The following is a 26,537-nucleotide window of genomic DNA, read 5'->3' on the forward strand; positions in this document are numbered from 1 at the left end:
ATGTACATGGGAATTCTCTGATTCCCATTTCCCATCAAAAATTATTTGATCAATTTTTCTGTAAGCCTCAACTTGCTCTTAAAAAATAGTCCAATAACAATAATAAAAGTGGTAATAATAATAATAAAGAATGATTGGGGGACTTCCTGGTGGTCCAGTGCTTAAGAATCAGCCTGCCAATGCAGGGCACACGGGTTCAATCCCTGGTCCAGGAAGATCCCTCATGACTTAGGGCAACTACTGAGCACTCTAGAGTCTGTAAGCCACAACACAAGAAGCCACCACAATGAGAAGCCCTCATACCACAACCAGAAAGTGGCCCCTGTTGCAGCAACTAAAGAAAGTTGTGTGCAGCAGCTAAGACCAAAAAAAAAAAAAGCAAATAATGACTGAGGAAAAAGTGATTGAAAACAAATTAGGACTGGAGATCAAATTGAAACAGAGTGGCAGATCCTTTAAAAAAAAAAAACTTACAAATTATAATATTTTGGGGGGAAACAGTGATGCCCAAACACCTCAGGCTTCTACAGGACTCTGGTTGCCACTGACATCTTTGTATGATCTTTCCTCTCTCTGGTTCCAACACTCCTGATTTTTTAAGACAAGTATTTCCTGCCTTAATACTTAATACAGAAAAAAACAATGACTTACCACATGAAAATGCAAATGGTCTCATTCAGGAAGACTGTCTCTTCAGCTCTGCCTAGGAAATAGCTATACTACCTGAACTCACTGCAAACACTGTCCAGGATATACAATACTTACAAACTACAAGTTCCTTATCCAAATTTGGCTTCTAAGAGAGACCAGATCTAAGTATAAATCGGGCAACACAGATCATGGCTAAAGTGACCTACAGTTCAGGCAAGCAGTTTGGAGCCAGACAATATAGTATTATAAGATAGCAAGATAGTAAAGATTTATAAGCAGATGACATATCAATTTTTATTACAAAGATTTTCATTACAAAATATTTTAGATAAAAGGATAAAGAAATAATGTAGTAGATACTCTTATATCCACCCCCTAGATTTAGCAAATCTAACATTTTGCCATGTTTGTGTCTCATTAGTGTACCTGACAAAACACGGTCCGCTAGAGAAGGGGAATGGCAAACCACTTCAGTGTTCTTGCCTTGTGATCCACAGAGGCAAAGGCTTTGGCGTAGTCAATAAAGCAGAAGTAGATGTTTTTTTGGAACTCTCTTGCTTTTCCGATGACCCAACAGATACTGGCAATTTAACCTCTAGTTCCTCTGCCTTTTCTACACACAGTTAGTTTTCCACAACAAACTGTGGAAAATTCTTAAAGAGATGGGAATACCAAACCACCTGACCTGCCTCCTGAGAAATCAATATGCAGGTTAAGAAGCAACAGTTAGAACTGAATATGGAACAACAGACTGGTTCCAAATCGGGAAAGGAGTACATCAAGGCTATATACTGTCACCCTGCTTATTTAACTTATATGCAGAGTACATCATGAGAAATGATGGGCTGGATGAAGCACAAGCTGGAGTCAAGATTGCCGGGAGAAATATTAGTAACCTCAAATATGCAGATGACACCACTGTTATGGCAGAAAGCGAAGAAAAACTAAAGACCCTCTTGATGAAAGTGAAAGAGCAGAGTGAAAAAGCTGGCTTAAAACAACATTCAGAAAACTAAGATCATGGCATCTGGTCACATCACTTCATGGCAAATAGATGGGGAAACACTGGAAACACTGAGAGGTTTTATTTTGGGGGGAGCTCCAAAATCACTGCAGATGGTGACTGCAGCCATGAAATTAAAAGACGCTTGCTCCTTGGAAGAAAAGTTATGACCAACTTAGACAGCATATTAAAAAGCAGAGACATTACTTTGCCAACAAAGGTCCATATAGTCAAAGCTATGGTTTTTCCAGCAGTCATATATGGATATGAGAGTTGGACTATAAAGAAAGTTGAACGCTGAAAAACTGATGCTTTTGAACTGTGGTGTTGGAGAAGACTCCCTTGAGTCCCTTCTAAGAGTCCCTTGGACTGCAAGGAGATCCAACCAGTCAATCCTAAAGGAAATCAGTGCTGAATATTCATTGGCAGGAGTGATGCTGAAGCTGAAACTCCAGTACTTTGGCCACTTCATGTGAAGAACTGACTCACTGGAAAAGACCCTGATGCTGGGAAAGATTGAAGGCGGGAGGAGAAGGGGATGACAGAGGATGGGATGGTTGAATGGCATCACCAACTGTATGGACATGAGTTGGAGTAAGCTCCGGGAGTTGGTGATGGACAGGGAAGCCTGGCGTGCTGCCGTCCATGGGGTCACAAAGAGTCAGACACGACTGAGCAACTGAACTAAACTGATTCTTACCTTGAGAACCCCCAGAATAGTATGAAAGGCAAAAAGATATAAAGACTGGAAGATGAGACCCACCCCCCAACCTTGGCTTGGCAGATGTCCAATATGCTACTGGGGAAGAGTGGTGAAAGAGCTGCAGAAAGAATGAAGAGGCTGAGCCAAAGCGGAAACAATGCCCAGTTGGGGATGTGCCTGGTGGTGAAAGTCAAGTCCAATGCTGCAAAGAACAATATTACATAGGAACCTGGAATGTTAGGTCCATGAATCAACGTAAATTGGATGTGGCCAAACAGGAGATGCAAGAGTGAACACTGACATTTTAGGAATCAGTGAAGTAAAATGGACAGGAATGGGAGGATTTAATTCAGATGACCATTATATCTACTACTGTGGGCAAGAATCCCTTAGGAAGAATGGAACAGCCCTCACAGTTAACAAAAGAGTCCAAAATGCAGTACCTGGGTGCAATCTAAAGAAAAAAAAACCTGACAGAATGATATCAGTTCACTTCCAGGGCAAACTATTCAACATCAAAGTAATCCAAGTCTATGCCCCAATCACTAAGGCTGAAGAAGCTGAAGTCAAACAGATCTACGAAGATCTACAAGACCTCTTAGAACTAACACCAAAAAAAGATGTTAGAACTAACATCTTTAGAACTAACACCAAGAAAAGATCCTTTTCATCATAGGGAGTGAAGTGAGTGAAAATCGCTCAGTCGTGTCTAAGTCTTTGCAATCCTATGGACTGCAGCCTGCCAGGGTCCTCTGTCCATGGAATTCTCCAGGCAAGAATACTAGAGTGGGTTGTCATTTCCTTCTCCAGCATCATCATAGGGAACTGAAATGCAAAAACAGGAAGTTGAAAGATACCTGGGATAACCGGCAAGTTTGGCTTTGAAGTACAGAATGAAGCAGGGCAAAGGCTGGAGTGGGTAGCTTCTCCAGGGGATCTTCCCAACCCAGGGATTGAACCCAAGTCTCCCGTATTGTAGGGGGATTTTTTTTTTATCAATTGAGCTGCCAGAGAAGCCCAAGAATACTGGGCCTGTATTTTCTCCAGAGGATCTTCCCAACCCAGTAATTGAACCGGGGTCTCCTGCATTGCAGGCAGATTGTTTACCAGCTGAGCTACCAGGGAAGCCCAATGGCATAAAGTGAAGAGAAAAAGAGTCTTCTCATGAGGATGAAAGAGGAGAGTGAAAATGCTGGCTTAAAACTCAACATTTGGGACTTCCCTGGTGTCCAATGGTTAAGACTCTGTGCTTTCAATGCCAGGGGCACGGGTTCGATTCTGGTCAGAGAACTAAGATCCCACATGCTGCATGGCACAGACACTAAATAAATAATTTAAAAATAAAAAACTCAACTTTCAAAAAACTAAGATCATGGCATCCAGTCCCATCACTTCATGGCAAATAGACAGGGATAAAATGGAAACGGAGACAGACTTCATTTTCTTGGGATCCAAAATCACTGGATGGTGGCTGCAGCCATGAAATTATGTTCCTTGGAAGATAAGCTATGACAAATCTAGACGTCATATTAAAAAGCAGAGATATCATTTTGCCAACAAAGGTTCATATAGTCAAAGCTATGGTTTTCCAGTAGTCATGTACGGGTGTGAGAGTTGGAGCATAAGAAGGCTGAGTGCTGAAGAACTGATGCTTTCAAACTCTGGTGCTGGTAGACTCTTTGAGAATCCCCTTGACAGCAAGGAGATCAAACCAGTCAACCTTAAAGGAAATCAACCCTGAATAATCATTGGAAGGACCGCTGCTGAAGATGAAACTCCGATACTTTGGCCACCTGAAGAGAAGACCCTGGTGCTGGGAAAGACTGCAGGCAGGGGAAGAAGAGGGTGACAGAGGATCAGATGGTTAGGCATCACTGACTCAATGGCATGAGTTTGAGTAAACTCCTTGAGATGGTGAAGGACAGGGAAGCCTGGCATGTTGCAGTCCATGAGGTTGCAAAGAGTTGGACATGACTTAGCAACTGAACTGAACTGAATGTACATTACTGATAATTTACAGTGTATTACCTTGCAACTTGCTTTTCTATTAAACGTTATTATTTTAAGTTTTTCCATGTTAAAATGTGTATATCTAGTCTGTTCATTTTAACTTCTTCATAGTATTCAATTGTATGACTAAAAACAGAGTTTATTTCTCCACTGACCTATTACTTATATTCAAATTTTTTTAACTATGAAAAAAAAATCTGCAATATTCTCTGTAAGTCTTTTTGTGAGGGAAAAAAAGATAAAAGGGTCCTGTTCTCAAGTCTTGAAGCATTACAAAATTCCTCCCAACAGTGATTATGGAATACAAAGGTTTGTAACAGCTGGTAATACAAAAGTTTTTCACAGATGACATTCAAAGTACGGAAGGATGGTCTAATCAATGTTTGTCAATTTGTTTTAAAATCAAGTTATAGGCTAAAGAAAAGAAATATGAACTAAAAGAGCAGGTAATACAAAAGTGCACATAGTGCATTATGTCATGAGACTTGTTTCAGTTTTATACAAATAACTGTAATATATACTATGTTCAATATAAAACATCCTGTGGTTTTTGATGAAAAAGACTGAAAACACCTGCCAACAGTCAGGGAAGAACTCACAGGAGTAACGTCTGAACTAGAGACAACTAAGGCACGTGGCTAAACTCATGGGCAACTTTGAAGAACAGACACCATCTACTAGTGATAAATATTAAAAATGCAATATATGCTCGACCATAGAAGCCAAGAGACAAGAATAGGAACAAAATGGGAAGGGCACTAGGAGAAGGACAGTAAAAGTCAAGGCATAGGAACGGGACAGTGTGAGGCCAGCCAGGAAATGCTGAATATGCCACTTAGCTGGGGGAGGAAGGGCTGGGAAGGGCCCCGAATGTCATGCCAATGGGCTTTAGACCACTTTACATGGAGGGATGAGGCAATATTTTTCCAAACTGTAGATCGAGAATCAAGAACTCAAATTACTGAGCTATAATCAGCATTTTAAAAAATTAAGTAAAAAGAAAGAAGTCAGAATATATCATATATGAGGGTGATCAGTGTTTCGTGAAACTTTAGTTTCAGATATATGTACATATGAAATTATATCTATTCTGGGTTTTGATGAAAAATGTATTTCTTACTAAGTGGTGTAGTAAAAGGATTTGAAAGCTACTGTTAAGATGAAAGTCATAGAAACCTTATAACTAGGGAGAGAAATGACACTAAATGAAAAGTCATCCATTAACCTCCTAGATGACCCTAGCAATTTCGAACCACTTAGAGGCAATTGACCCTTCACAGGATTTCCCTTTCCTCTGGTTGATGTGTTTGCACTATCCTTTTTGTACTACATGAGGGCCTATCTTCGCAAATGGCTTTCTGAAGATATCAAAGAATATCAAAGGACAAACTCAGAAATAAACTAGCTGTCTCAGTTTTTCCCTTGACATTTTGTTTTTTCTAAAAAGAAAGGATTCTTTAAGAGCATGAAGGAGAAAAATGAACTATGTATAAGATATTACTGAATAAATATCTCACAAGGATTTCAAAGCTACCTTCTAAGAAATATTCTTTTTTAAAATTTTAATTAAACTTTTTAACGTCATTATAAATCCATGTGCATGGTTAAGAAATAATACAAAGAGATCTCTCATAACTTTAACCAGTTTCCTCAATGGTAACATCTTACATAGTTATAGCACAACATTACTACCAGGAATGAACAATGATACAATCCACTAATTTTACTCAGACTTCACCAGTTTGACAAGGACTCATTTGTGTTTGTCTGTAGATTAAGTTCTATGCAAGTTTATTCTTTGCACAGATCTATGTAATCACTTTTTGTGTACCAAAGTCAAGATACGGGATCATTGCATCACAAGGATTCCGTGTACTGTCTTTTTATTTTATAAATCCAAACACACTATTACCACAGAAGTCTTAAAGTTCCTCACCCAGATATAAGCCCTTTAACTGAAGATTCCAGTTTAATTCCACTATCCACGCTATTGTCACTCGGCTTATTTAACTTATATGCAGAGTACATCATGTAAAATGCCAGGCTGGGTGAAGCACAAGCTGAAATCAAGATTGCTGGGAGAAATAGCAATAACCTCAGATACAAAGATGATACCACCCTAATGGCAGAAAGTGAAGAGGAACTAAAGAGGCTCTTGATGAAGGTGAAAGAGAAGAGTGAAAAAGTTGGCTTAAAACTCAACATGTGAAAAACTAAGACCTTGGCATACAGTCCCATCACTTCATGGCAAATAGATGGGGAAGCAAGGAAAACAGTAAGAGACTTTATTTTCTTGGGCTCCAAAATCACTGCAGATGGTGATTACAGCCATGAAATTAAAAGACGCTTGCTCCTTGGAAGAAAAGCTATGACTAACCTAGACAGCATATTAAAAAGCAGAGGTATTACTTTGCCAAAAAGGTCCATATAGTCAAAGCTATGGTTTTTCCAGTAGTCATGTATAGATGTGAGAGTTGGACCATAAAGAAAGTTGAGCGCCAAACAACTGATGCTTTTGAAATGTGGTGTTGGAGGAGACTCTTGAGAATCCCTTGGACAGAAAGGAGATCAAACCAGTCAATCCTAAAGGAAATCAGTCCTGAATATTCACTGAAAGGACTGATGCTAAAAGTGAAGCTCCAATACTTGGGCCACCTGATGCAAAAAGCTGACTCATTAGAAAAGACCCTGATGCTGGGAAAGATTAAAGGCAGGAAGAGAAGGGGACGACAGAGGATGGGATGGTTGAATGGCATCACCAACTCAATGGACATGAGTTTGAGTAAACTCCAGGAGATGGTGAAGAACAGGGAAGTCTGGTGTGCTGCAGTCCATGAGGTCGCGAAGAGTTGGACACGACTGAGCGACTGAACAACAACCCACACTCTAAGAAACAAACTTGAAACAAACCAGCATGCTTATTCTTGGTGTACCTGTCACTTAAGTAATAACTATGACTAAGCAGAAAAGTTTTCCTTTTGTATGTTTAGAGTTTTAAGTTGATAAAATAATGGGGCTGGGTTCCTGGGGTCACAGGATGATATAAGTAAGAATAAGGCTACAGATACATGCTCAGAGTATTTCTCGCAGCTAATAGCTGATACAGAACTGGATGTCCAAATGGTGAGAGGCATTTCTTCTCTGCCTCCCTATACTCAGGGTGAGGAAGGGAATGTACAAGAACAGTACTGAAAAGAGATCCAGAGGGAGGGTGACCAACCATATGGTCTATTCAGAAAGTGGAATTTTCAGTGCTAAAAACAGGAAAGTCCCAAGCAAACTGGGACAAACTGGTCATCTTATCTCAAAGATTTCTGTCTGTGTTTCCTTAAAGCAGCCAAGCAAATCTTTTTGTTGCTGAAGACTCAGAACCTAGCAATAGGGAAGTGTGGAGGGATAATTTAGAAGAGAATAAGGTGACCATGACACTTTGTGAACACCTGTACATCCGTCTTCCTTTGGCTTACAAAGAAGTTGCCATAGCTGAGTTATACAAACTGATTTTTGAGTTTCATGAAAATGTAATGGAAAGTAATTCTGGCAGATACACATATTTTAAAGACTAGGCTCAAACAGGTTACAGAATTTAAAAAAAGAAAAGACTACCTGTCAAATAAGAGAAAAGCATTTAGCCTCAAAGAGTGGGTGGAATACCAATGCACTGAGCAATTTTATAAATTGGGCACTTCAGCCTTTAAAGAAGTATAATACTTGTTATAATTTCTAAATTGAGTTACTCGTCCATCTAAGTAAAAAATCTGACTTGTGTTCATTTCTCTTATAGCTAGTTAAAATAAAAGACAGCTGCCTCAGACACAGGAAGGCCAGAACACAGGTGTAAGTCCAAAAGAAGCTTGAAATGTTATATACTTGGAGCAATCTTACTTGTTATAATTTCTAAATTGAGTTACTCGTCCATCTAAGTAAAAAATCTGACTTGTGTCCATTTCTCTTATAGCTAGTTAAAATAAAAGACAGCTGTCTCAGGCACAGGAAGGCCAGAACACAGGTCTAAGTCCAAAAAAGCTCGCAACGTTATGTACTTGGAGCAATCTTCAAGAGCTTAATATGTGCACAAGGTACACTGCTAGGCACAAGCGGACACAGTTTTTACTCTTAAAAAATTTGTAGGATCAAAACAAGGCACAGATGGGCAAAGGGTTCTAATACCATTTACTTAGCACCTTAATAGCAGTGTCAGAAAACTTATGTGGGAACCCAGGTAAGGCAGCCAAGCTCTTCTTGTACAAATCTGACCCTAACTCTGTCCCTCCCCTCCAGGGCCTTATTCCATCTGTTCTTGCCTCTCTCTTGAATCTTAAACTTATCTCTGACTATTGGATCCTTTCCTCAATATGCAAATAACATTGAAGTCTCTTCTGCCTCCATCAACCACCTCAAAAGAATCCAGCCTTGTCCTTCTTAAGGTTATTAATTTAGCAAATAAAAAATTTAAATGTCGACTTAAATATGAAATTTGGATAAATTTGGATAAAAATGGATTTTTTTGGTTGATAATTTGTTTAGTATAAGAATGTTCCATGTACTACTTGGGACATACTTACATTAAAAAATTATTTATTGCACATTCAGCAAACTATGAATAAAATTTCCTCAATACAGTAAAGGGCATTTATGAAAAATCCAAGGGGTCTAATATTATACTCTATGGTGAAAGACTGAAAGCATCCCCTCTAAGATCTGGAATAAAACAAGGATGCCTGCTTTCACCACTACAATTTAATTTTGTACTAGAAGTTCTAATTAGAGCAGTTAGGGAGAAAATGAAATTAAAAGGTATCCAAAGTAGAAAGGAACAAGTAAAACTAAATACACAGATGACAAGATCCCATGTATAGAAAATCATAGAGAATATACACACACCCACTTAAAAGAGTTAATAAAAGAATTAAGTAAAGATGCAGGGTAAGTCAGTTGTATTTCTATACACTAGCAATCAGCAATTCATACAGGAACATAAGAAAATTCCATTCAGTATAGCATCAAAAATAATACTTGGGAATAAATTTAACTGAGAAGGTACAAAACTTGTACACTGAAAACTATTAATATAAAGTGTTGTTGAAACAAATTAAAGACCCAAGTAAACAGAAAGACATCCTGTGTTCATGGGCTAGACGATTTGACATCATGATTGAAAAGATACTAAACATTATGAGTCCCTCAGATCAGATCAGATCAGTCGCTCAGTCGTGTCCGACTCTTTTCGACCCCATGAATCGCAGCATGCCAGGCCTCCCTGTCCATCACTAACTCCCTAGGGAAATGCAATCAAAACCACAATAAGATATTACTTCACATCCACTAGGATGGCTATTTTTTCAAATAGCAAAGATGCAGAGAAACCGGAACCCTAGTACATTCTGAGGTACTAGGAATGTAAAATGGTATAGCCACCATGGAAGTCTGGAGGTTCCTCAACAAGTTACACACAGAATTAATATATGACTCAGCAATTCATTTCTATATACTTAAAAACATTGAAAACAGGTATTCAAACAAAAATTTATATGTGAATATTCACAACAGCTGATAGAGTTGTCCATCAGCATATGTGACAGACAAAGTGCCTGAAGAACTATGGCCATTGTACAGGAGGCATTGATCAAAACCATCCTCAAGAAAAAGAAATGCAAAAAGGCAAAATGGTTGTCTGAGGAGGCCTTACAAATAGCTGAGAAAAGAAGAGAAGAGAAAGGCAAAGGAGAAAAGGAAAGGTATACACATCTGAATGCAGAGTTCCAAACAATAGCAAGGAGAAGGAAGTAAGCCTTCTTCAGTGATCAATGCAAAGAAATAGAGGAAAACAACAGAATGGGAAAGACTAGAGATCTCTTCAAGAAAATCAGAATACCAAGGATACATTTCATGCAAAGTGAAAAGTGAAAGCTGTTCAGTCGTGTCTGACTCTTTGTGACCCCATGGACTATATAGTCCATGGAATTCTCTAAGCCAGAATACTGGACTACATAGCCTTTCCCTTCTCCGGGGGATCTTCCCAACCCAGGGATTGAACCCAGGTCTCCTACATTGCAGGCAGATTCTTTACCAGCTGAGCCAATGGGCACAATAAAGGACAGAAACAGTATGGACCTAACAGAAGCAGAAGATATTAAGAGGTGGCAAGAATACACAGAAAGTGAAAGTTGCTCATCATGTCCGACTCTCTGTGACCCCGTGGACTATATAGTCTGTGGAATTCTCCAGGCCAGAATACTGGAGTGGATAGCCTTTTCCTTCTCCAGGGAATCTTCCCAACCCAGGGATTGAACCCAGGTCTCCCACATTGCAGGCAGATTCTTTACCAGCTGAGCCACAAGGGAAGTCCAAGAATACTGGAGTGGGTAGCCTGTCCCTTCTCTAGCAGATCTTCTTGACTCAGGAATCTAACCAGAGTCTCCTCCACTGCAGGTGGATTCTTTATCAACTGATCTATCAGGGAAGCCCAATACACAGAACTATATAAAAAAGATCTTAATGACCCAGATAACCATGATGGTGTGATTACTCACCTAGACCCAGACATCCTGATATGTGAAGTCAAGTGGGCCTTAGGAGGCATCACTATGAACAAAGCTAGTTGGAGGTGATGGAATTCCAGCTGAACTATTTCAAATTCTAAAAGATGATGCTGTGAAAGTTCTGCACTCAAATATGCCAGCAAATTTGGAAAACTCAGCCGTGGCCACAAGACTGGAAAAGATCAGTTTTCATTCCAATCCCAAAGAAAGGCAATGCCAAAGAATGTTCAAACAATCACACAGGTGCACTCATTTCACACGTTAGCAAAGTAATGCTCAAAATTTCTCCAAGCAAGGCTTGTACGTGAACCAAGAACTTCTGGATGTTCAAGCTGGATTTAGAAAAGGCAGAGGAACCAGAGATCAAATTGCCAACATCCATTGGATCGTAGAAAAAGCAAGAGAGTTCCAGAAAAATATCTACTTCAGCTTTACGGACTATGCCAAAGCCTTTGACTGTGTGGATCACAGCAAACTGTGGAAAATTCTTAAAGAGATGGGAATACCACTTGACCTGCCTCTTGAAAAATCTGTATGCAGGTCAAGAAGCAACAGTTAGAACCAGACATGGAACAATGGATTGGTTCCAAATTGGGAAAGGAGTACGTCAAGGCTGTATATTGTCACTCTGCTTATTTAACTTATATACAGAGTACATCACGTAAAATGCCAGGCTGGGTGAAGCACAAGCTGAAATCAAGACTGCTGAGAGAAATAGCAATAAACCTCAGATATGCAGATAACACCGCCCTTATGGCAGAAAGTGAAGACGAGCTAAAGAGGCTCTTGATGAAAGTAAAAGAGGAGACTGAAAAAGTTGGCTTAAAACTCAACATGTGAAAAACTAAGACCTTGGCATACAGTCCCATCACTTCATGGCAAATAGATGGGGAAACAATGGAAACAGTGAGAGATTTTATTTTCTTGGGCTCCAAAATCACTGCAGATGGTGACTACAGCCATGAAATTAAAAGACACTTGCTCCTTGGAAGAAAAGCTATGACCAAACTAGACAGCATATTAAAAAGCAGAGATATTACTTTGCCAAAAAAGGTCCATATAGTCAAAGCTATGGTTTTTCCAGTAGTCATGTACAGATGTGAGAGTTGGACCATAAAGAAGGCTGAGCGCCAAACAACTGATGCTTTTGAACTGTGGTGTTTGAGAAGACTCTTGAGAATCCCTGGCACAGGAAGGAGATCAAACCAGTCCATCCTAAAAGAAATCAGTCCTGAATATTCACTGGAAGGACTGATGCTGAAACTGAAGCTCCGATACTTTGGCCACCTGATGCGAAAAGCTGACTCATTAGAAACCTAACGCTGGGAAAGATTAAAGGCAGGAGGAGAAGGGGATGACAGAGGAGGAGATGGTTGGACGGCATCACTGACTCAATGGACACGAGTTTGAGCAAGCCCCAGGAGTTGGTGATAGACAGGGAAGCCTGGTATGATGCAGTCCATGGGGCCGTGAAGCTTTGGACACGCCTGAGCGACTGAACTGAACTGAACGGAACTGAACTAATTTACAGCAGCACTACTCACAACAGCTAAAAGGGGTAGAAAACCCAATCCATCAACTGATGAAGAGATAAATCAGATATTGTATATCCATGCAATACAATACTATTCAGCCACAAAAAGGAATGAAGTACTAGTACATGCTATAATAAGCTTCCCAGGTGGCTCAGTGGTAATGAATTCAAGTCAGTGCAGGAGACACAGGTTCGATATCTGGGTCAGGAAGATCCCTTGTAGAGGAAATGGCAACCCACTCCAGTATTCTTGCTTGGGAAATACCATGAACAGAGGAGCCTGATGGGCTACAGTCCATGGGGTTGCAAAGAGTCAAGCATAGCTTAACGACTAAACAACAACATGCTATAGTATCAATGAACCCTGAAAATATTACGCTAAGTAGAAGAAGTCAGACACAGAAAGCTGCATATTCCATTTATACAAAATACCCACCACGTATGCAAATCCAGAGGCAAAGATTAGTGGCTGTCAGGGTCTGAGAAAGGGGGAAATGTGAAGCGATTGATAAAAGGGTACAGAGTTTCCTTTGGGGGTGAAGAAAATGCTCTGGCATTAGATAGTGATGACAGGCTACACAATACTATCAAGGTACTAAATATCACTGAACTGTACACTGTTTAAAATGGCCAATTTTATGTGCATTTTAGAAAATGTTATTCGTTGTTTATCTGAAATTCAAATTTAACTGGGCATACTGTAATTTATCTGGCAATTCTAGTCCCATTGTAAATCCTGCTCAAGTTTCCCCATCCCTTCAAGGTTCTCAACGTATTGCCTCATATTTGTAATCCATTCCTTCAACAGGCGTGCAATCTGGCTTTTTCCATGACAATGTAACTCAAATTGCTATAGTTGGGCTTCCCTAGTGGCTCAGGAGACAAGGGTTCAATCTCTAATCTGGGAAGATCCCACGTGCTGCGGAGCAACTAAGCCCGTGCATCACAGCTATTGAGCCTGTGCTCTAGAGCCTGGGGGCCACAACTACTGAAGCCCGAGAGCTCCAGAGCCTGTGCTGCACAATAAGAGAAGCCACGGCAGTGAGAAGCCTGAGCACCGCAACTCGAGAGTAGCCCCTGACTGCCACAACTAGAGAAAAGCCTGAGCACAACAAAGACCTAGCACAGTCAAAATAAATAAATAAAACAAATTGCTATAGTTAAGGTCATCACTGATGGCCAATTTGCTAAACTGAAGATTTTCTAGTTCTTGCCTTCATTTTCTCTTCCGAGGAACTGAGGATACATACGCTTTACCCTTGGTTTCTGTGCAGCGAAAGGTTAACTCAGTAGGTTTGGAGTATTCAAGTCTTTCACTTTGCAAAGAAATGTCCTGAGAGATAATCTCTATGCCTTTGGAATACAGTGCTTGATAAGACTGTCTTATATGCACCTAAGACCTTGGGCCTTGAGGGCCCTGGTGGCTCAGGCGGTGAAGTGTCTGCCTACAATGTGGGAGATCTGGGTTTGATCCCTGGGTAGGGAAGATCCCCTGGAGAAGGAAATGGCAACCCACTCCAGTACTCTGGCCTGGAAAATCCCATGGACGGAGGATCCTGGTAGGCTACAATCCATGGAGTCGCACTTCACTTTCACTTAAGACCCTGGGCCACACCCAAGGTAAACACCAGGTAGTTTACACTAACAATGTAACTTATGGTGGAATAAGCTGAAAATGTCTTTTGTCTTCTGCTGTAATAAGGTGAATGTCTCCAGGGGCTGGGGACTGAGTAACTAAGGTAAACTGTGTGGGCACTCATTTCACGTCTACATGACTGACCTGCACAAGACCGGAGCTTCCCTGACTGGCAATATCTGTACGTGTTGGCAAACATCATTGCTGGGATTAACTAAGGGCTGTCTGTATGTCTCTAATGGAAAAGACAACTAAAAACTTGTGACGTGTCTCTCCTAGATCCTTTCACTATAATAAACTGTAAGTTTTTTCTCTAGTGAGTGGTCTTGGAGAGACCAGACTTACTTCTATCCCCCTATTTTTTCCTGATTATCTGTCTTTATCACTGGATCTCTTTGCTTTGACCTTCCTTTAAGTCCTGGTATTCTACTCTTGGTCATCTTTTCCCTCCCTACCTGCAATAACCTACTTTCCACCTGTCCTAGGCAATTTTACTCATGGTTTTTGCCATCTGACCTCATGCCCAGTTGAGACTCCAGCCTAAACCCTTCTGCCCAGAGGCCCACCTCAGCATGACCAGGGCAGTCTCGGCATTAACTCTTTACCCAAACATGTGTCCTGCTTTTGTCTCAATTTTAGTAGACGACTCTCTATCAGTCTAGGCACTAAAATCTTCATTTTCATTCCCCAAACGAATTAATTAGCAAGTTGTGGTCTTTTCCCCCTCCCAAACATCTCTGAAATTTAAACTTTCCATTCTCATAATTTTGGCCTTCATCATTTCTCATATGAGCTCTTGCACACATTTGTGAAATATTCTCCTTATCTCACACATCCCCACCCCTCAATCTAGTTCTGTCCTGCTTTTCCCCTAACATTTCTAAAACATGGATCTGTCCAAATACTCCCTGACTTAGGACCCTTCAGAGGCACTCCAGCCCCTGTAAACCCAGGCTCTTTAGCAAGGTCATAGGCTTTTGTTACCCAGGTATTCTTTTTCTCTCTCTAGCCCCACCCTCTCCCTTCCTTCTACACCCAACTCTCCAGCAACGACCAACCATTCTTAATTCCCTGATTACTCACTGAACATTATTATGTACCAGGACCCACTGTCCTAGGCACTGGAGATAAATTCTAGACAAAGTTAACTCAAGGGCCTACTTTCCAACAGGGAAATCAACAAATAAAGAAAGAATAATTTGTTAATGCTGAATGCAATGGGGAAAACACCTGAAGGTGACAAGGCATGATCAAAGGCCAGTGGGGTAGTTTTAGCTAGCATGGATGGGGAAGTGACCTTTGAGGGGAAACCTAAGTAACAGTGGGAGGAGTCCATTTTAAAAGTTTTCACAGACCGCATTTATAAAAATTATTTGTATTAAGTTTCTCACATATATCCATTCTTCTTATGTCTGTGGCTCTAATACAAACCTCAATCTCCCTAGACTTCCTATTATGGGAGTAATACATTTCCTTCTTGTTGGAGCTGCTTGTCATGAAAAACATTCTTCTACCTGGTCATCAGATTTGGGAACCACTGGCCCAAAAGGCACTCATATAATTCTACTCTCCTAGGTCCAATTTTAGGAAGAAAATATCCCTCGGAAAGGGGTTAGGGAGAATTATGCAAGAGAAGTAGAAATGCAGAAGAGGGAGCTAAGGGGAAGATATTAAGCTAATTCTGAAGTGGCTCTTTAAAACAGGAACCAACCAAATCTAAAGGAAAATGAAAAGGACTTTAATTCTAGGGGGTGTGAAGAAAACATGCGTGGGGGAAAAACGATGATGTACAAGATAAGCTGTAGAAGATTCTTACTTTAAAACAAAACATAAGAAAACCATTTTTTAAGAATTAGCTTTAGACAATGCCTGACTATACTTTTATCCTAAAAATTCAAAGCAATCATGAGATGAGGCTAGTAAACAGAAAGGAAAATAAGGAGTTTTTTGATTTTAAGATGTTTATTATTTACTTGTACAAATTAGCAACTTACACAACTGGACTAAGTTATAATTAATTCACAGTAATGTACACTAGCTTCTGTCTGCCACAGACAGGGTACAACTTAATCTCAACAGATGATTTTATTACCAAATCTACATTCTGGCTTTTGCAACTGTTTCACAATACCTGGTACAGTGCATGTCTACAGCATTAATGAGTAGAAATGACCCTGAAGGCCCTCAGAGAGCAGAGGTGAACACCTTCTCATGGAGAAATGCCAGTTTTTCTAAGCGAGTTCGTTTCAGTAGTGGGAGCCATTCCCAGTGAGGTAACTCCACCACTCGGTACCCAAGTTGATTCAGCTGCCGCCTCTTCATATTATGCAGTCCGAGCAGATCCCTGGAACCATAGCAATACTGGTTCCTGTTTGTCAACTGAATAGCCAGCTTCACTTGTGGGGCCTGCAAGCAGGTCGTGGGGGATAGGTCAGCCATCTCTATGGCCCCCAATCTGTCTACCTTATTGCAAAGGGAACTTCCCACAGGTTTAGCCGTCTCCTCTAATTTCAAGGGCTGCTGCCCATTGTCTGACTCAATTTCCCCCTGGGAATGCCCTTTTGATTTCCCTTTTAGTAGCTGATTCATCAAATCATCGGTAAGGCTGACTCCCACATGCTTAAGCCTTAACTTGGCTACATCTTCAATTGGTATGGCTTCTCTGTTAAATGGTAATGGCTTCATGTTAACATCAAGCTGAACCTCTAAATCAGAAGATCGGGTATGAGGCAAAATCATATGGTGTTTGACATACTGGGGACCACCCAACATGGTCTCAAGTAAAAAGAGAGCTTCTAGGAATTCAGGTTTTGAGTTCATATCCTTCCTTGCTAAATTCCATAGCATTTCTGACCCCTCTTGCTGAAGCTGAGAACTAAGACGATTGCCTCTGTAATCTGGACATTCAATGCCAACTGTACCATCAAGAGTATACAGCTCCTTGGTGACCTCAAACTTACTTCTTTCCTGAGCTAACCTGACAAACCCTGGACTCAAAGCGAAATCTATGAGCTCTACTGGAAAGTACTCAGAAAATGCCAGGCCCAGCAAGCACGTGAGCAGGTGTTCTGGGTATCGATTGAACTCAAGCATCTTTCTGTGAATCTCATTTATCAGGCTAGAATAAAACTCTTCTGCATTGGGTGGCTTATAATTCAGAGTTCCAAATGACCACAGAATCTTGGCAACATCTTTACTTCGACAGTATGCTACCCTAGGAGGCAAAGAAGCAGCCACAGCATTCATTACCCTTTCATCCAGGAAGCGTAATGCCGAGCAGGCAAGAGTCAGGTGCATGACACCCTGAACTCCCAGGGAAGGAATTCGCTGAGGAGCAATCTGTCCAAATTGCTTCATGAAATTTACGTGATCCACATGAGTGAAACGGAACATTTTAAGAATATTCACTAAGGCATAACTACTCAGATGCTGCATGTCAGCACAAGCCAGATCTCCAAATTTCCGCATGACAAATTCAGAGAGACTACTACTCGACTTAAAAAACCCCAAACAGATTGTACCAATCTCTTCTAAATTGATCAAATCTATATACTTGAGGATCAATGATTCTAGTTTTTGCATTAGATCCTGGGGTGCCTGACGACTTTCACCTATAATATAAATTAAGTGAATCAGCTGGGACAAGGATAGATCTTTCCAGTGCAAATTAAGATAACTAAAAAAGATCTTTAAAAACCGAGGTACTCTGTGTCCCAAGTACCGCCAGAGGTCAGCCACCAAGAGAAGTTGATCCAGACTCATTTCCCATACCTTATGGCAAAAGTGTGTTTCAAACACATCTAGCATTGAATGGGAATGAGGAATTCCTAAACTGACAAAAGCTTTCAAAATATTGATCAGATCTGGGGCATCAAAGAGATGTATGTTTTTCACACTCAGCTGGCAGAGCAGAGCAAAGCTGGTACTGGACAGCAAAACAGGATGTTGCTCTGCAGGCAAAGAACTCAGCTTACAGAAATAGTCAACAATAATTTGAGGCTGGAGATTATCTTGATAAACGGTGACTTTGTGCAAAATTAGTTCACCTTCTGAAACTGACAGAGGTTGACAAGTCTCATATCTGTTATAGCTGTGAAGCTGATATTCTGGTCTTAGCTGGAGGAAAACTCGAGGGTCTTCAAGGGAATCAAAAGTTTCTATATCCTCTTCATCAATTTTCATGGCCCTGGGTGAGTGCAGGTTCAATGTGCTGGCCTTAGAGGCAGAAGCCCTGCTGAATTCCAAACCTGGGAGGGTACTGCCGGTTGTCAGAAGCCTCCAAGAAGCAGAGGTGTTACAAATGTTAACTTTTCTGGCAAGACAGCAGAGGCTGTTTTCTGGAGAGTCCTGTCCTTTGTGCCACATGTAGCTTCTCATATTCCACCATGCCATACTTTGGGTTGCACTGTAGGTAAAAGGACTGCAAAATGTCCAATATCTTATAGGTTTTAACAGCTGGAGAATGGCTGCCATTCTGGTGTCAGTACTGATCATTCTAGCAGTCAGAGCACAGTCCTCACATGTCTGACCAAGTAATTTCTTGTTTATATGGTTCTTGATTAGAGCTGGTTGGGAAGGTGTTCCACACAAAGTGCCTGGAAATCTTCGGCATATCACAAGAGCCATGGATCACAAATGACTGGGCCAGAATTGGTGCCAGATACTGAAAAAAGGGTAGATGAAGAATAAGTGGCTTCCACCTATCTTAATACTAAAATTTACACACTATAAGACATGGATTAAAACTATACCACTGTCCACTCAAGTAAGTTCAATGTTAGTGAATGCCCAAACCACAAGACAGCATACATCAAGGAAAAACCCCATGTACCCTGCATAAAGGCACAGGAGAACCCCAAACCTAGGGTACCATTGAGCAGTTCTTTGGACTGCTCCTCAGTTTAAATTTCCTCTGTCCTCTGGCCAGACTTTCTTTACAGTTAGAGGCAGCTGTTGCACTAAAATCCAACAGGAATGAGGAAAGCAGATTTCCAAAAAGAAAGCTAAGAACAGAAATAAGCAATCTATTCCACCTCTTTGATATCAGCACAATTATACCCACAATAACCCCCCACCCCATTCCTCCTTTTGATTACAGAATTCAGTTGTTTTAATGCTACTTCTGTACCTTGTAGAAGATGCCTAATCTCCTCTCAAGGCCTACAAGAGTCTGAATCACTATCGCAGAGCAGTCACTGACTTGGGAAGTAAACTTGAAAACTCACTCACAAGGAATGAAATAGTACCATTTATAGAGATGTGGATAGACCTAGAGACAGTCCAGGTGAAGTCAGAAACAGAAAAACAAATGTCATGTAATATCACTTATATGTGAAATCCAGAAAAATGGTACATACAGATGGGCTTATCTGCAAAGGAAAAACAGAGATACAGACGTAGAAAAATTTATGGATACCAAGGTGGGGGGAGTGGGAGATGGAAAGAATTGGGGGACTGGGAGTGAAATATATACAATATTATGTATAAAATAGATAACTAATGAAAATCTACTGTATAGCACAGGGAACTCTACTCAATGCTCTGTGGTGACCTAAATAGGAAGGAAAACTAAAAAAGAGGGGATATATGTATACTGATTCACTTTGCTGTACAGCAGAAACTAACACAACATTGTAAAGCAACTATACTCCAATAAAAATCAAAAAGAAAAATTCAGCTACTCCAAATACCCCCCCACCCCTAAAAAAAAAGCAACCCCGAAAAACTCAAGCACTTTGGTGGGGGACGGTAGAAGGCCTAGGCCCTGCTCACCGTCAATTCATGGGTGAGACACAAAGAGCATTTCCAAGCTGGGCTCAGGGAACACCAATTCATGCAACTGCCCTGCTGACAACAAGGGGAGCAGCAGAGCTTTCCTCTGGAGGAGGCATATTAGCAATGCTTCCAGTGAGTCAGGTGTTGATTATTCTGCCTGAGAGCAGCACAAGTTCTACTTTTCTTCTACAGCAGAAACCATGACAGGCTATGAAAATGACTCTGCCATACTCTTGCTTTCAATGCTTACTGTCTCTCCTTCTGCTTGAGAAATGCCAAGGCCTCACAAGCAAAACTCAGGGAGCCCTAAGATGCCAAGATATGGACCAGACACAGCTCATGATGCAGAAAATCCCATGAAGGTTCTGAAGGTGCCAGAATGATTTTCTGAAATGCCTAAGCAACTCCCCTGTCAGTCCCTTCCTTCCGGAGCCCATAGCATAAGAAACAGAGGACTGCAGGGCAGGTTAGAGGCTTTTTTCAAGTAGCCCAGCCACACAGGCTTCTCTGGATGGCAGGAAGGTATGCTCCTAATTTCTTTGTGAACCAAAACAGAATTCTTTCACACCAAATCTTTATACACTTAGTTCCATACTGTGGCCTGTGAACCATTCTCCCACCAAGTTTCAATCTGTGGGTCCAGATGCTATAGATCCAGTGTTAGCAAACTATGGCCCGGAGCCCAAATCCAGCCCTCATCTGTTTTTGTAAGTAAAGTTTTAACATTGCCAGGCTATTTGTTAAATGCTTTAAATGCTGTCTATGGAGGCATTCTCACTACAAGAGCAGAGTTGAGTAATTCTAGCAGAGAATATATGGCTTGCAAAGCATAAAATATTTACTATCTGGCCCTTTACAGAAAAAGTTTGCTATAGACCATTAGCTTACTCCTATGAATGCAAATGGCCAACTTTTTAAAAATTAGAAGACATCAGGAAAATAGTACTGAAGTGATTTTTTTTTCTTTAACATTTGATACTTAAAGATGATACTTTTTTTCTTTAACAGATGATACTTAAAGATTTATGCCTCAAAACGGAATCTCAATTAACACTGCACCTCAGGTATGGTGGGAACAAAGGAGAAACCAAGTAATGGAACTCTTTAGTTGACAGAACAAGGCTTTTAAGAGTACCTGTTTTGGAACCTGTTGTGGACACGACTGAGCAACTGAACTGAAGTGAACTGAACTGAATCTAAATTTAGGTCAGCGCAACGTCCAACCAAAGCAATTGTTCAAAGTCCTCCTTCTCATCTTGAGAACTAGATCTGAAGAAATAACTTTCATAAAAAGACAAATTTTTTTTTTATAATAACAAAAAAACTGAAAATCCATGTCTTTTCAGAAGGAGTAACCTGGTTTACAGAATAAGCGTGTGTCAGGCATCAACACATGGAAAGATTTATACAAACAGTCGGTGGAACAAACAGAACAAGTGACATCACTTAAAATACACCTATGTAAAAGGAAAGTATATAGCTGTTAGGAGACTTTCTGCTACACCTTTGACAAATTAACTTTTTCTCCTTTTTAGTAGGATTAAAACTGTTAAATAGAAGAATACATAGATTAATTTAACAAATACTTTTATAACTAATACAACTTTAAAAGCACATTATTTAAGTAACTTCAATTAATATCATCTAAGATTACTTAATGAGATTAGTGTATGTGGTCCTGAAATGAAGAACCATTTCTTGCATCATCAATGCTTGACTGGTATAGATCCAGTGTTTTGAATTATGTGGCTCTTTCTGATTTGCAAAAATACAGGTTAAGGGACTTTCCTGGTGGTCCAATGATTAAGACCCCATGCTTCCAATGCAGGAGTTGCATGTTGGATCCCTGGTCTGGGAACTAGGATCCCACAAGAACAAGAGCCACAACTGTTTTAGGGTCTCCACTGTGCCAAGCCCTGAATAAGCAGTTTCATCTGCATCAGTTCCAATTCTTACCTTTTTGCAAGGTAGGTTTTTATATCTCCATATTGTTGATAAGGAAAAAGAGTCTTCACAAGATTAAGAAACCTGATGAAGATTACACAGCTAAGGGACAAAATGGGGTTTGACATCAAAGATTATCTGATTCCAAATCCCACATTGTTAGTGTATTGGAGAGACAAAATGGGAGGTCAGATTTCAGACAGGAGGGTGGGGGCAGGGGGAGCAAATAATGTATAGGGTTTCCAGGTGCCAGGAAGCTGGAGTGTTAGAACTGGAGGGTTAGGTAAGCTCAAAAGCCCCTCATACCTTTAACAGTCTAAGATCCTAGCTATCACTAGTAATTACTACTTATAAAAAGAACAAAAAGAAGACATCAAAGACAAAAATCTACATGAAGGAATGAGTTTACAAGATGCCCCAGTATCAAGGTAAGGAGAACTATCATAATTGAAGATGTGAAAGTTGGCAAGAGAGATATGGAATCCGGAATTTACAGTTCAACATAGAAGGGAAGTAAAGAGAAACCCCAGGAATAATGATAAAGATTCCAGGACTACAGCTGTGAACAGACACAAAGAGCAACTAGTTTATGCTAGAAGAGATGAATATTACACAGGAGAGGAGACTGACATTTCTGATGGATAATCTGAGGATAAACAAGTAATTTGTTTAGTCACTAAGTTGTTGTGTCCGACTCTTTTGCAACCCCATGGACTGTAGCCAGCCAGACTCCTCTGTCCATGGGATTTCCCAGCTAAGAACATGGGAGTGGGTTGCCATTTCCTTCTCCAAGGGATCTTCCCAACCCAGGGATCGAACCCACGGCTCCTACATTGGCAGATGACTTCTTTACTGCTGAGCCAATAAGTAATAGGTAGATGGAAAACCAAGCCAATAAGAGCAACAAAAATTATTAACTCCAAACAATACAAAAAAGTTGTACAAGAATTGTTATATTATACTCCTTGCTCAGCTGTAAATAATATTTACATAATCTTACTAACATAAACCTTGAATATCCGTTTAAACAAAAATTTTGAGCAAACTATACTGGGAGGTTAAAGGGAGGGGAAAAAGAGGGAAACTGAACAGTAACACAAGAGACCTAGAGCATCCAAGTCCATAACAAAGAAGTCAAAAGATTTTATGGACATAGAGATGTTCTAGAAATCAAGAAATAGAAATACAAATGTTATTTATTTAGAGTACACCAATGAATACCAAAAGAAACAAACAAATAGTTGAAAAGTGTCTCTGGAGAACAAAAATGGAGTTAATACTTAGTGTTATAAGATCTGTCAAACTATTTGCCTTTTTTTTTTTTTTGCCACGCCATGCAGCTTATGAAATCTTAGTTCCTGAACCAGGGATTGAACCTGCGGTGTGGGCAGTGAAAGCTCCAGGTCCTAACCACAGTGCCACCAAGGAATTTAACTATATAAGCCATGCACACATATAACTTTGAAAAAATTGAATTTACAAAAAGGATGTTCTAACAAGAAACTGTTCTTCAAGAAGACAACCAGTGAATAGATAAAGTAACCTAAATACTCAAGAAAAAGGTTGAAAAGTTATTTTCAGTACAAGCACTTCCTACTGTCTGTAGAACTTCTCTATGGATGCCCAGTAATGAACGATGACAAACTAATCTTAGAGCCATGCAGACACAAACTGCAAATGGCAAACAGTTAGCTACTCACTTTTCTGCCATGCAACTTTTAGCAGAGACACTATATCTGCTGCTGCTAAGTCGCTTCAGTCATGTCCGACTCTGTGAGACCCCATTGATGGCAGCTCACGAGGCCCCCCCCCGTCCCTGGGATTCTCCAGACAAGAACACTGGAGTGGGTTGCCATTTCCTTCTCCAATGCAGGAAAGTGAAAAGTGAAAGTGAAGTCGCTCAGTCGTGTCAGACTTTGCGACCCCATGGACTGCAGCCTACCAGGCTCCTCCGTCCATGGGATTTTCTAGGCAAGAGTACTGGAGTGGGGTCCCATCGCCTTCTCCTACACTATATCTGCGTATACAGAAATGAAATACAACCACTTTAGAAGATGAGTAATGAGTAGTGTAGAGAAGAAAAGGGAAGAAACACAAGGAAGATATAGAATGAATAAAGCAGAAGAGTGGGGAGAAAAGGCACTACAAAGAAAAAGAGGCCAGGATGTTTTGCCTAGAGACAAACACAGAGGAGAGTTAGTTCCTCCTTATTTAAGGGTTCCCAAAGAATCCATAAGAAAGCTGGAAAGAGAACACTAAGAGATGCCCAATTGGTTAACTCCTCATGTCTCCTCTAAAGGTTCAAATTTATGTGACATCATTTCACAAAGTCCCTTTCCTAGCGTAAATGCCCCAAGGATACTCCCCTCCCCATCTCCTCTTTAGGGGTCCTAAAGAACCAGAGTGGAGCCTTAGACACCACTGGACCAACCATGGCTGTTCTGAAAGACACTGCCCAAACCACCCTGAATGATGTGATTTCACAAGAGCGAGAAATCTTACCTTTCCACCTTCCAGGTACAGGTCTGAGCAAGGCCGAATAGCTTCGTTTTAAACTACAGTCCAGAAGTTAGAGGAGGGGAGCCAGGCGGAGGAAGGCAGCCATGCTAACTGTAGATTAAGTATATGACACCCTCAGCATATTCAATTTACCAGATACCAGATCTCAATTCTGATTTGATTCTTTTGCTAGAAAAACTTAACCCACTTATGTCCTGATAAAATTCTAAAATTACCACAAATAAAGGGATACTTCAAACTCCACTTTCATCTTATCAAATAATGTGTTGAGTAGTCCTGAGAATTAAAAAAACAAAAAACTGATTTTCTCTCGGCGCTGGAGTCTACGAGAGGATTAACAAAATCCCAACAGGTGAAGTATCTGCATCCACAATCATGTGAAAACATTTCCAAACAAACAGTTCAAGTACCTATCACTTTTAGGACAACCAAATATTTGATTTTATCGGTTTTCCTATATTTGCAAGACTGCATAGTATGGTATTTCAGAAAAGTGAAGGGGAAACATCAGAATTCTTTGGTATCAAAGTTGACTTATTTGCATGCCGAACGATAAGGCCTTACTGGGGACCTGAAAATATAAACTTATGAATGGGGAAGAAAACCATACTGACAAATTAAATTAGGCCTGTATAACAGCCAAATGCCTTGCTTTTTCAGTTGTATTATGTAGCATGGAGTTTTTCAATTTTATTCTGGTCTACCAGGCAGTAGCAAATTCATCCCAGAGCTTGCCTAAGGCCATTCAGAGCACTGAGTCACAAAATCTAGGCGACTCACAGAATGTGAGTAAAGCACAGAAAACATAAATTCAGATTCCAGCAGCAACAAATGACTAAAGCACAGAGGTTATAGTGCTCCAACTCCACAGGATGAAGAACCTCCAGGAGTCTGCTCTAAGTGGGTAATGAAGCATCACCTGAGTAGGCCCATGAATATAACTGGTATGGAGAGGCCCCAAAGCTCCCAGAGTTAGCAGAGAAGAGCTGTGTCATGGTTTGTACAGAAAGAAAAATGGCAATTATTTTTCTTATCCCCAGACATAAAAAAACGGAGGGAGATACCCATAATATCCTTAGGCTTGTGTAACCAGAAACTATCTGTTTAAAAAAAAAAGGCGGGGGGAGGGTATATATCTCGTATTGCTATTTACTGAAGACTCAACCTGTCCCAGGTACTAAGCAAATACCGCAGGGCCTTGCTACTAAAAGTGCAGCCTGTGGAGGAACAGCATCAACCTCACCTGGAAAATGGTGAGAAACGCAGAATCTCGGGTCCCACCCCAGACTTACAGACTCCAAATCTCCAAATTTCCAGGTGAATCGCATACATTGAAGTGGGATAAGAGGAGCGGCAAAATATTTCATTACGTTCTCACAAAAGCCCTGTGAAACAAGTACTGTTATTCGTCTCACAGAGGAAAAATCAAGGTATAAGTAAGAAGTGGTAGTGGTAGTCGTTTAGACCTGTCCGACTCTTTGCGACCCCATGGACTGTAGCCTGCTAGGCTCCTCTGTCTATGTAATTCTCTAGGCAAAAATACTGAAGTGGGTTGTCAATCTCTTCTCCAGGGGATCTTCCAGACCCAGGGATTGAACCCGGATCTCCTACATTGCAGGCAGATTCTTTACCATCTGATCCATAAGCCGCTTACCAAAGGCCACAGGACTCCAGGTATCCGAGGTTCTCCCTAGAGCTGGGCCTGGGGAGCTCAGGCCTGGAAGCGCGGTCCAACTCGGCAGGGAGCGCCGCCACGGCCTCCTCCCCGGCCGCCGTCACTCACCTGAGCTTGGCGAGTGCGGGCGACGCAACAGCACTCGCCACTCTCGCAGGCTGCGGAACCACGAAGACTCCTCCGGCTTCACCCTGGCCTCACAGCCCCCACTTCCGGTGAGCTGCCGCTACTTCCGGTTGCTGATCGAGTGACGGGTGCGGCCGAGGCTCAAAAGACTCTGTCAGCGTTTTCCAAGGACGTTTTTCCACGGGAAGATGTCACTGCGGAGCCAGGACCTGCGGAGGGAAAACCCCGCAGTGGACGGATCGCTGTGGAAGTCACTGAATAGCCTAGATACAGGTTCGAATCTCAAACCGCTACTCAGGGTTCTATGGCCTTGGCGAAGTCCTGTAAATTCTCTAAGCCAGATTTCTCGTCTGCACAGAGTGCTCTCAGGAGGAGAGTTAGTGATGGATAGACGAACCTGTTAGAAGAAATGGATTTG

General features: G+C 41.0%; 2 protein-coding genes across 9 annotated transcripts in view; both read right to left on the reverse strand.

The window, feature by feature from the left end:
- UBOX5 (U-box domain containing 5) overlaps positions 1-26,205 on the reverse strand; it is a 46,584-nt gene extending 20,379 nt beyond the window's left edge. For 3 of the 7 annotated variants that reach the window (XM_027559326.1, XM_027559323.1, XM_027559329.1), the window contains exon 1: positions 24,301-24,383. The gene's annotated coding sequence lies outside the window, so the exon portion shown is untranslated. Of the gene's footprint in view, positions 1-24,300; positions 24,409-25,972 lie in introns of those variants that run through there. The other 4 variants (XR_003514081.1, XM_027559322.1, XM_027559327.1 and 1 more) reach the window with 4 other exon arrangements.
- On the reverse strand, positions 16,023-26,233 carry FASTKD5 (FAST kinase domains 5). Of its 2 annotated transcripts, none has more exons than XM_027559314.1 (3): positions 25,973-26,233; positions 24,301-24,408; positions 16,023-18,742 (listed from the first exon to the last, which is right to left on the reverse strand). In XM_027559314.1, the coding sequence occupies exon 3, from the start codon at positions 18,703-18,705 to the stop codon at positions 16,264-16,266; it is 2,442 nt and encodes an 813-aa protein (XP_027415115.1). In that variant the 5' UTR covers positions 18,706-18,742; positions 24,301-24,408; positions 25,973-26,233; the 3' UTR covers positions 16,023-16,263. The 2 variants fall into 2 exon arrangements, with proteins under 2 accessions (XP_027415115.1, XP_027415114.1); XM_027559313.1 differs by having other exon boundaries at positions 26,102-26,217.
- Positions 26,234-26,537: the final 304 nt, after the last annotated feature.

This window comes from Bos indicus x Bos taurus, chromosome 13 (assembly GCF_003369695.1).
Source record: "Bos indicus x Bos taurus breed Angus x Brahman F1 hybrid chromosome 13, Bos_hybrid_MaternalHap_v2.0, whole genome shotgun sequence".
NCBI lineage: Eukaryota > Metazoa > Chordata > Mammalia > Artiodactyla > Bovidae > Bos > Bos indicus x Bos taurus.